Source organism: Brassica oleracea, chromosome C3 (genome assembly GCF_000695525.1).
Source record: "Brassica oleracea var. oleracea cultivar TO1000 chromosome C3, BOL, whole genome shotgun sequence".
Lineage (NCBI taxonomy): Eukaryota > Viridiplantae > Streptophyta > Magnoliopsida > Brassicales > Brassicaceae > Brassica > Brassica oleracea.
This window is the reverse complement of record NC_027750.1, coordinates 35,531,032-35,543,015: the sequence shown is the minus strand read 5'-3', so window position 1 is coordinate 35,543,015 and position 11,984 is coordinate 35,531,032. Positions and strand designations below refer to the sequence as shown.

The 11,984-nt window shown below is 31.9% G+C and overlaps 1 protein-coding gene and 1 long non-coding RNA gene across 2 annotated transcripts in view; one reads left to right on the top strand and one right to left on the bottom strand.

Moving 5' to 3' along the window:
• Window positions 1-2,748, bottom strand: part of LOC106330489 (protein MIZU-KUSSEI 1-like) — a 12,663-nt gene extending 9,915 nt beyond the window's left edge. Inside the window, exon 1 of the mRNA XM_013768945.1 lies at window positions 2,339-2,748. Coding sequence (XP_013624399.1) covers window positions 2,339-2,748 — 410 coding nt within the window. The remainder of the gene's footprint in view (window positions 1-2,338) is intronic.
• A 6,564-nt stretch (window positions 2,749-9,312) lies between these two features.
• LOC106333541 lies at window positions 9,313-10,818 on the top strand. Its single transcript, XR_001268411.1, has 3 exons — window positions 9,313-9,808; window positions 10,143-10,234; window positions 10,307-10,818. It is a non-coding gene; the product is annotated as an uncharacterized LOC106333541 (long non-coding RNA).
• The last annotated feature ends 1,166 nt before the right edge of the window (window positions 10,819-11,984 follow it).

The window sequence follows — 11,984 nt, the reverse complement described above, 5'->3', positions numbered from 1 at the left end:
CCAAGAACGAAAATAATTTGAAGAAGACATGTTTTTTATGAATCAAATTCGTGTGTAAAGAGAGTAAGAGGGAGGATGAAGATATGGAGTGAATGAAGACGAAGAGGGGTGCTTGTATTTATAGCTGAAATCCTGCCGACAGATCGAGGAAATTCCGATGGAATTCCGACGCCAACGGCTAGTTCGTTGGAATTTCCTCGGAATTTTTAAAATCCCCCAACGGCTCTCCAACGGCTATAATATATCCTCGGAATTCATCGGTTTTTTTCGAGGAATACATTTCTCCTCGGTATTCCATAAGAATATTCCGACGGGTTGATATTTCCTCGGAATTCCGTCGGTATATTCCAAGGAAATTCCGAGGAAACCAAATTTTGTGTTTCGTCGGAATATCCTCGGAAATTCCTCGGGATATTCCGAGAATTTCATTTTCCGTCGGAATGTCCGTCAGAATACCGCTGTTTTCTTGTAGTGGGTGGAGGTGTCCGTGTAAAAAGCTGATGGAGTTGACGAAGTCTCATGGAGGAGAGGAAGCGGCTGGATTCTTCTTTCTTTTTTTAGGTTTAGCTTTTTTATTTGGTTTAGTTTAAACCGAGTTGGAATTGTTGTGGGTTGACTTTGGCTTTTAATTTCTGGTTTAATTTTGTAAACCTGAATTTATTTGTAAACCAATCTTAATTTATAAATAAAATTTATTTTCTTTTTAATTATAAAACAATTTTCCATTTAATTGTCAATTACTTTATTTTAATTATAATTATTTTTAGTTTATCGTAGAAAAACCTATCATAGCACGAATATATAAATCATAATCAATTTGTAACGAAAAAATAGTGCTACATTTAAATTAATAACAACATTCAAAGTATTGCTATCGTATCTGATTATTTTGTAGCGTTTAAAAAATGCTATCGTAGAAGAAGTATCTATGATGGTTGCCGATGACATAGCATATGAGAAAACGCTATGAAAGCTCTATTATAGCTTTTTCGTGAGATAAGAATGTACATATTTCTTGTAGTGTGATGGTCGATTGTTAACCCTGTTCTTTTGACCTTCCCACCACTCGGGATATCCTATGATGGTGAAGCATCCTGAAGCCTCATGTCCTGTTCGACCACAAACAGTACACTGACGGGTAGGATCCTTATTGATAGGTCTTGTTGATGTAGTTGGTTTAGCTGGGCTGCGGTTTTGAGAAGCGAATCCCATTATTGGTTGCTCCGGAGTTATGTTGGAGCGGATAATCTCATTCTGTGAGACGGTCTGGTAAACCCTATCAAGATCAGGAAGTGGTGAGATTGCACAAATCTGAGATCTTATGACGCCATTGGTAGCATCATCCAAACCCGCCAAGAAATCATGAACACGGAGAGTTTCTGTTTCTTGATCTCTTGCTGAGTTTAGATCACATTCACACTTTCCACAGTTACATTGTTTAGGAGTCATGCAGTCGGCGATCCCGTCCCATATTTTTGTTAGACGACCGAAGTAGTCATCAATGGTGGAACCGTCCTGCTTGCAATTTGCCAAAGCTTCCGAAGTTGTTGAAGTCGCGCTCCGCTTTTGATTGAGTAGCGCTTTTTGATTGTATCCCATAGGTCCTTTGCGATTTCTCGAGTCGAGATAGAAGATCTGATTTTTGGTTCGATGGTTTGTTTTATCCATCCCACGATGAGATGATTGTTTGCTGTCCAATTTTCAAGGTGGATTGAATCGGCTGCCGGTTTAGGAAGACTTCCGTCAAGAAAGCCAAACTTCTTTCGTGAGCTTAGCGCCATACGAAAGTTGATGGCCCATTCGTCGTAGTTGGATCCGTTGAGAAGAGGTTGAGAGATGATGGCGCCTGGATTATCATTGGATGATAAATCATAAGGCGAGATTGTTTTGTATTTGAGCTCGCTTGGAATAATCGCCATGTTTAAAGATGTATGTCTTGGAAGGTCTCTGTTTCGATTTTAAAACAGAGGTTTTGAATAAGTTGATCTCCGATTTCCGTAAGAACAACAAGGATGTTTAAAAGATGTTTAGAAGGATGTTTAAAGGATGTTTGAAGGTTTTGAGAATAAATTGATTTTGGATGTTTTTAGTTTTGGTTATGCTCTGATACCATGACAAATCTTAGTTTGGGATCAAAGTTAACTTGAATTTTATTGAGAATGAAGCTTGGTATTTATACCAAGAGAAGTAATGTGAAAATAGGAAAACATAAAACCAAAGCTATCTAGGAAAATAATGGAAAACCTTATCTAAATCATATTCGTATGATTCCTAATTATCATAGAAATCCTACTCTAATAGAAGAGAAAAATAAGAAGAATAATGATGTGAATGATATCCCTCGTTATTGTTTGAATCAAAAGCGATTCTTAGCACGCCTCCTCGCATTTCGCCGGCTAATACCTCGGTTGGGACGGTGAGCTCTAAGAGGATAATTATTGGATTTAGGGTTTTGGAGTTCGTTGCTTGGATGGAGAAGTTTACTTTGCCACGGCGGAAACCAAAGATTGTTCCGGTGAAAGAGGAGACTTGTGTGGTAGCGGAAGAGGTTTGTGGTTTGATTTGGTGGTGGGATTTGTCTTCTTGATTATAATTTGGTTCTACGAGCGTGCAGTAGCAAGATGGTATGAGAACTTGGACGATGATGCGAAGGAGCCGCCATGAACGAACTTGTTTATGGCATTCTACGTTTGCGGTTGTAGTGGTTGCTGCGAGGCGGCCACGGTGAGGGTTTGTGGGAAAGGACATGTTTTTTTTTTTAAGTTGTAGGAAAATGATGAGAGAATCTAGCTATGATCATGTATTTATGTGTGTGTTAGGGTTTAAATGACAAGTGGATGAATATATAGACAAATGGTAGTGACGCGTCCAAATTTGCACAAAAGAAAAGAAAAAAAAAGAGAAATGGTTCTGAAAAGAAAATGATAATGTGCTTTTGTTGGTTTTTTTCCTCTGCTTTAGAAATAATATGCAAAGCAAAAAAAAAAAAAATTTCAATCGATTTTTTTTTCATATTTATTGTTATTATTTTTTGAAAAAAGGCATAAAATTTTATGTATTGGTTAAATATTTCTGAAATCAATTTTTATATATTTAAAATTGTCTAAAATGGTATTGGTTAAATATTATTGTCGTTGTCATATTATAAAGCAAACAATTATACATATACATATATATATATATATATATATATATATATATATATATATATATATGCTCTTGAACAACTAAAATATGTAGTTAATATTTTTTAAAGTAATCTAGGTCGGATTAAAGGATGAAAAGTTTCAGAAATATTGTTGGCTCTACTCTTGATCTATGATAATTTTACGTATTGTATAGTACTATCATATATGAATATTGATGTTTTTGTTTCATGATTAATGAAATTAATTTTAGTTTTAAAAATTTAAATTCGTGCAGCGGAGTGTATATATTGATTCACTTGAGTCATTTGCTGGCTAGAAAAGAATGACACGGTGGCATAGGAAACTTCCGTACAGCCAAAGTGGACATGACCAATCATTGGATCATTATTCGTCATTTTACCTTATTTATATTAAGGTACTATATAAGTTTTTTGTTAATCGATACGTCCGTTTTTTAGCATCGTGCACTTGTTTTTTATCTTAAAAATATTTTTAAAATATAAATTAAAAGTTATTCAACCAATCACAAAACATACCGCACAATATCATTGGTTACACAGTTTTTTGATAAAGTTGAAAAATGCATTGATATATGAAAACATCTTCTATTTTGAAACATCAAAAACTCCCTAAAACATCATCTATTTAGAAACGGAGGGAATATAGTTTATGACTCTATCAATGCAACTGATAATTATGCTCGTGCATACGTGAACAATAATATTGCTAATCCCTTATATATTAAAGGAGAAACATTGTAATAAATGCATTCACAATATAATAAACACGTGGCAGTTTCACAATGATTTGATAATAAATATGCTAACGTGTTCACACTATATTCATAAATGTGTTCACACTATATACTTTGTACTTTTTAATATAAAACTCACATGCATGGTTCCAATAAAACTTTGGATTTTTCGGTTCGAATTAAAACAAATAAAGTATCAAAAACTAAACTATATATATATATTATTTTTATTTTTTACGGATAAAGTTGGTCAAAATATTTATAAATTTTTATTCGGTTCGTTACCCGTTTTGATTTGAACCAAAAAATATGAATATCCGTAACTCTATGAAGCAAATCAAATATTAAAATACAATATAAAAAAAAAAAAATCTCAAATACCAATATTTTAAGGAATGAATATCTAATTCGATATGTTCTATGCATATATATACATATATGTACATAATTATATATATATATATATATATATATGTTATATATTATAGTTTATATTAGTTTTACAACATTTTTATGAATTAAATTTTTATATTAGGTATTAAAATTTAAAAAGTTAAATAATATTTTATTTTTGTAATAAAATGTTATTATAAAAGATTTTAATTATTTTTAAAATTTTATTTTATGTAGAGATCAAATCAGATATTCTTTAGAATTCTAAAACATTTCGGATATCAGAGTCACCGACTATCAAGGTGGCTAAATATTAAATCGACATGAATGCCTCCAAATGCCCGAATATTCGATCTGTGCCCACCTCTATTGACAGATACAATTTATTTTTCTTTATATGAAAAAAATTCACTAATGTCAAGCGCTTTTTAATTTTTAATTAATTTTAATTTTATTTTTCATGTATTATTTTGAACAAAAATGTCATATAGTATTAATTAACAATATCTTTATATATTTGTCAACTATTTTTATATACTTTTACATACATATACATGTGCACCTTGATGTGAGCATCTTGTAACTAAGTATTTTCCACAATTGAAGTTTCTATTTTTTTTTGGAAGTTGAAATATTTTTTTTTCTTAATACTATTTTCACTACCGACCAAATTGTAGCGAAATGATTTATCTTGATAATTTTTTTTATTTTTCTTGAACTATTATCCGTTTACCAACTATGATATGAAACCATTGGTTCGACATGACGACTATCTAAAATTTATAACATGAAAATAAACAAATAATAGTAATTTTTGGTTTTTACCGAAAAAACTAAAAAATCAAACATTGTAACCGAATAAACCAAAATAAATATTAATTTAAAATAATAGTTATATTTTAGGAGATTAAAAACAGAAAAAAAAAATTAAAACCGAACCGATATCCCGATTAAACAGATTTAATGTGTTTTTATTAAAAATAACGAAACTAATAATCACATTTCGCGCAAGGCGCGAGTTATTACCTAGTAGTGTTAGTAAAGGAGGATCAGTAAGATTTCTTGTATATGTATACACTACAGGAAAACAACGCCAACTCCGACAAAAGTTTCCGAAAAAGTGAATTACCGTTAGATTTACTTGGTTTTTGTGAGAAATTACCGAGAAAATATCAATTGTATCAGAAAGTTCTCGGTAAATTCCGATGAACAGAACTTGTCGGAATTATGTCAGTTCATATCGTCGGAATTTTGTGGGTATAAAAAAAAAAGTTTCCGAGAACTTTCATCCCTCAGAGAATTGTTGATATCCTCTCGGAAGTCACCGACGGCAAGGAAGCCTCAAAAATTTGTTGGAGAATTTGACGGTAAACCATCGTAATAGTTTCCGAGACGAGATCGACGACAACCGGTGCCACTAATTTCTCGGTATGTGATAGTTTCGTTGGTTTTCGAGTTCATTCATTTCTTAAATCTCCCTCCTCCAATAAGTTTCTATATGGAAACTGTTGTATTTTAGCTCAGGTTTGTATCTCTTCTCGTTCTTACTCTCGACTCTCTTTTTCTCTTTTTTTCTTTCTCTGTTTTGTTGTTCTGACTTGTGTCTTCTTCTTCTTCTTCCACTTACAACTTGATTCTCTTCGTCTTAATTCGTTGTTCTTACTCTGACTGATTCATCTTCTTCACTTGCAGGACTTGCTCAAAGAATCAACTCTCAACAGAAACATAAATTTGTTTGGCAGATCTGACGGGTTTTGTTGATGGAGGAAACCGGCGGCTCTGTTGTAGGAATGGGTTGGCTTGCAAAATTGTCTCCTCCACCACGAACTATTCTCCTCACCAGGATTGTAGCAGCGTTGATTCCGGCGTCGGCTAGAGCTTCACGATGGCAGATCTGGTAGACGACGACATTTTCTTCTTTGGTGGCTAAGGTCTTGTATCCGGTTTTGTCTTGGTTTTTTAAATTCCAATTTTTGTAAACCGCTTCTAATCTCCAATAAGGGTGGTATATATGTATTAGTATTATATATAGTTATATACACATGTTTTTTTTGAACTTATATATATACACATGTATATGTTGCCACAGTCATGGTTAGGAAACTAAACCGGGACTTTGGTGTGGTTTAGTTGAGCTAGGCTTCGGCTCCGATATATAACTTTTTGAATTTTTTTTTTTTGGATTTGTCGGCAAGTTCTCGGAGATCACCGTCAACATTTTGACAACACTGTTTGTCGATGATAACATAGTCGGAAACGCCTCGTCTCTTTCCGACAACCATTTCCTAGATTAATCCGAGAGAAGAATTTCATCGCTAAGTTTCCGACAAACTGACGATGAACGTCATTTTCCGATGCTCAAACTCCGGCCAATTATTGATTGTCAGAAACGTCTCGGAAATCATGAACTCCGACGAATTTCCAATAAATTTTACTGTCGGCATAGAGACTTTTTCTTGTAGTGATATATCCACACTTTTGTTATAGACATCTTTGTGTAGTTCTATAACCTTTTCTAACATCTTTTTTTTTGGTAATCCTTTTCTAACATCATCATTCACATTAAAGCGGATACAAGAATTACTATAACAAATTTACAACAATGATATGCTAGATTGATCATATGGGGATAACCACTTTTGATGGCATGAATACATACATAACTTATCCTTACCAATAAACATTTATAACGAATAATCTCCTGCATATTGATGTAAGATTCCCATTGAGGGATTAAAATTTGTGATATATTTATGTTATATATTTGAGGTTAATTTAACTCAGTTTTAATACGCCAACCCTAAATGAACAAACAAAAACTTATAAATAAACGACAAAGACAAATAAGGCGTCTAGTCGAACATCAACGAGGATTGATCATATGGGGATAAACTTGCTACCGATTTCGTGGCTCATTATTGGGCAATATATTCCCCTTGGTTCCCACTAAAGTTTGGACAATGTACGAAACACCATATGTTATATACGTAAACGATAAAAAAATATATACACCTTTCGTTTCAATAATTTATCTCCGCGTTGGAGCATTTGCATCTATATTTTTTCCTTTTGCAACGATGCATGTTGGAGAATTCTGTCGTTTGCGCTTTTTCATATATATTTTTGCTAGCTTTCTTCTTTCCACCCAATAAGCATTAAGACTTTAAAAATTTGGATTGTTACAAACGAAATGACAACACAATGTATCATTGTCCCAATTTATAAGACTGTCCAAGAACCTATTTTGGATTTTCTTATCCTTTTGGTACTATATCTTTTGGTTTTCTACTCTAAAACGACGCCACCAAACAAGTACACGAAAAAAAAAAGAAATCGAACACGCATTAATTAAGCAACATTAGGGTCAAGGGACCACGTTTAAGACCATTTTTCATCAATCTGCTGTGAAAATTACGATACATTATAAATTATTACGATACATTGTTAATTTTCAAAAAAATTACGATACATTGTAAAAAAAAACTCAAAGAATAACTAGTGATGTGTCCGCTATACGCGCGGATTGTCTGCATTTTTAATTTTTGTTTGTTGTATTTCTTTTCTAAATATATTTTGTTTTTTAAGGTATTATTTTGAGTTGATATATTTTGTGTCGATAGTAATGATAGCTTTCTGAATGTGGTCATTTTTATGTTTGTGATTTGTCGTTAGGCAAATATGGTTGAAGCTAAGTATCTATCTGTCTATAACAATAAAGTCATCTCTCCTAATGATGCCTCGTCATCGAAGAGGAGAGAATTTTTTTTGGACATGTGGTTTCTCTCAATCCCCTATATATTAAAAGAAAAGCATTACAATATTTGAGGTAGCCATGTGTCATCACCACAATGAGTTTTAGAATTCTTAGAAAAATATGTTGGTTCATCTAAATATATAATAAGCTTTTTATTAAACTAACCATAAATTCGTTATTAATGTTTTTCATTCTTTCCTTTAATAAAAATTACAGAAATGCCTAATGTGGCTAAAGTATATATGAAAATTAATAATTTTGAATAATAAATATTTGATAAAAAAATAGTGTATTCTCTATCATATTTGTTTACTTTAAATTAATAAAATAAATTAAACAACTACATTAACCATGTAATAAAAATTTAAATTTTTCTGTATATGTTATATTTTGATTTTTTTAAACGACTATAAATTAGTAAAACTATTAAAAGTCTCACATTCAATTTTTTACGATTCATGGTTCAAAGGTTTTTGTTATGATAAAATATAAATGATTACAAAATCATATAAGTAAGAAGTCTCATTTAATAAATATTAAGTGTAAAAGATATATATAAAAATTAAACTATATACCATCTAAAATATATAAATATTTTAATTTCAAAATTTGCTTTTAACAAATATCTTGGTAAAAGTTATTGAACAAATATTGACAATTTAATATTTAAATTTTAAACTTAGCTTAATTTTTAAAAAATTACTAAAACTATTAATAACACAATTAAAAAATTTTTATCAGTTATTTAAAATTTTTGTTATAAAAAATACAAATGATAAAATAATCATATGAGTAGAAAGCATCATTTAATATATATCAATACTAAAAATACATACTATATATGTGAACATTAATTAAATTTAATTATATACAATATAAAATAAAAAAAGTAATTGTTTGGATTAATGAAATGTATTTATGTGTTCACATAAATTTAATTATATATGTAATAGTTACTGAATTTTTAATTATTCAATATATATTTATTATTTTATAAATATATTAAAGAACATATAATACATAAAAATATTATATATAATGTTTGTTCTGCGCAAGACGCGGATCTTAACCTAGTTCTTCGTAAACGTTTTCCGTACGCAGATTTTTGACGGGCCAATCAGTTTTTGTTTATATCATACCATGTTTTATATTTGGGCTTATATTCTGTTAGTGTGTTCAGGCCCAATGTATTGTAGGTTTGAACATATTATGAGATCAAAGCCGTCGTTATCTTTCAGATGAAAGCTTCCGATGAACTTCATGTAACACTTTTAGTTTTCATTTATTTTCTCCTTTAATCCGAGCATTTACAAGCTCAGCATTTTCATACATAACCGTCGGAAGCTCTCCAATAAATTTGCATGCTTCCGGCGATGAACAGGTCCACCTTTACGAAATCGAGAAGGAAATTCTCTGCTAATTACCAACTCCAAGAATGGCGTATTCCTTCACTCTGATTTGAAAGCTGGCCGCTGTTCAAACACAAATGAGATCCGTCTTCTGAGGCTAGGAATGTGAAGAGAGGCGGCGATCTGATGGGTGTTGACATGCTATGCTACTCACGGGAGAGAAGGTAATCACTGCCGTATTTATGAGAGTGCGAACGTCTCAACAATTTCAGAGACCGTTTCAGTGAAGGCCCTGTTTTTGAGAGGTTAAGAGCTCCCATTTTATGTTGGAGGTTGGGTGGTGGAAAAAACATGAAGTAATTTGTATCTTAATTGGTTCGGTGATATGCATAAACCAAAAAACATGAAGGTAACGGTTACACGACCATTATTTCTTTATTACTCATATGGATTTTTAATATGCAATTACTTTTGCTCTAGATTTAGTTTCTTACAATTATCTATATTGCTATTGGGTTAGAGTCCGGTCACAACAAAACTGTTTAACTGGTTTAGTTGCTTATCTTGCTGAGAAACTTTTGGTAGCTCAGTTTATAGATATGACGATCGCTAGAAGCATTAGTGCAAAGCTTAAGGCTTTTATAGGGGAGATCGCAAATAGAGAAGTTCTCCGAGACAGTTAGCATAATGATAAATGAACTAACAATAGAAGCTTACTGATAATTGATTCATTTTCTATGCAGCATTGACACTGACCTCGCAAGAGAAGAACTGTACTCTAGCCTATGTCTCCTATAAGAAACATTCTATAATCAACTGATGATCCCACTCAATGGTTGCATAATATTTAAATTCATTTTCATCACCAAATATTTGATTTTTCTTTAACAACTATCCATATGTTCAGGAGGAGCTTGCTATCTGTGAGGATATAGATCATATAGATCTGCAAGGTCTCAAAGATATACTCTGGCTTATGTGGGTAGTACATATTGGAGGCAACGCTTTTCCTCGTATAAAGAAAGCTGACTGTCTTGTACTTTTATGTTTTTAGCTTCATTCAGTTTTAGATACAAGCTGTGATGGCACAATAGTTATCTTGCCTATTAATTTTTCAGGAAGAATTGGGTGAGTGATCCAAAATAATATCGAATCTGTCCTAACTGTGAGATATTTCCAAGATACAAATTTTGACTGGTAAAGATTTATAGGGTTCATGAACTTTTGAAGTCTCAGGTATTCAGGAACGTATAAGCAAAAGGTGAAGTTCAAGACCGTGAAAATTTGGTGTATTTAGTATGAGATGAAATTATATTTTTTTCCTTTGGACATATTCCAAGACACGGTCTGAGTCTAGACAACAATGAACAAATTAGCGAGTCATTCACAATCATTGCATAATTGTTCATACCCTGTGTCTAAAACGGTTACAAGTATTTTCAAAGTGAATGGTCTCTGAAGATTTGATTCTAGATTTGATTCTAGGCTGGTTTAGTATGCAATCAAGCAGGGTGGAAGCCTTTGGATTATATTTATTTTTGTGTGTTTGAGTTTTGTTACTGAAATAATTAGGTTATTAACTTATTCACTCATTTGTTGAAATCACCTTTTGTGACTTTTTTTTTTTTTTTACTTTTGTGATATTGTTCGAGAGTTTCTCGAAAATTTTGTTTCTTGAGTTGTTGGAATGGTGATAAACACAATAGAATAGATCTTAGGTGAGTTAAATGATATTTTGCATGCAACAACTGATTTTGATAGCTTTTTTAATTCTCCTTTCAACCAAATGAGATTTTAGAATATAGTTTTCTTCTTCGCTTGGCTATGAATCAAATGTCTTTTTTTCTTGTTCTTTTTTTTCCTGACTTGGTAAATGAGAAACCTATTGGACCAAATCCAGACACAGACGGCTTGAAAAAATGAAAATACAAACTCAGCTTCTCATCGATAAATTACCTCACAAGCAAACACAAGCAGTTCCAATAAAATTGAATATTAAAACTCTTCCTTCTTGGTTAACAAACTAGAGAGGAGAGGATGTGATTTCGGAAAACCAAAATGGAGCCACCAAATTTATTAAAACGAGAACCTATCTTCTGATTTCTTGATGATCAAGCAAATAAATTGTCTATCAATTTGACCTAAGTTATTTCAAACACATCAAAAGGTAACATAATCCATTTGGTAAGGAATTATACATCAATGATCATTTACATGAAATGCATAATGTCCACAAAAAAACCGTTTCCTCCTAAACGGATCCCCTATAAAAACATCTGGTTTATCAACATATTGGTTGAGTTGATTGGAAGTCAGCCTTAATGATTAACTTAAAGAAGAGAGACACAAATATTATCACAACTTACTGACATAAGATAAATTTCATTACACAAATACGAAATACGGCCAACCACTAATCTAAAACATTACACCAAAAATTACTAAATACAACAACAAGTGTGACAAAAAAACAAACAAACCACGTTAATACACAGGAAAAAATGAGTGGAAACAAAAAAAAATTACATAGTAATCCAACAAAATAACAACGGCTTAAAATACATTCACATTCACATAACATCCAG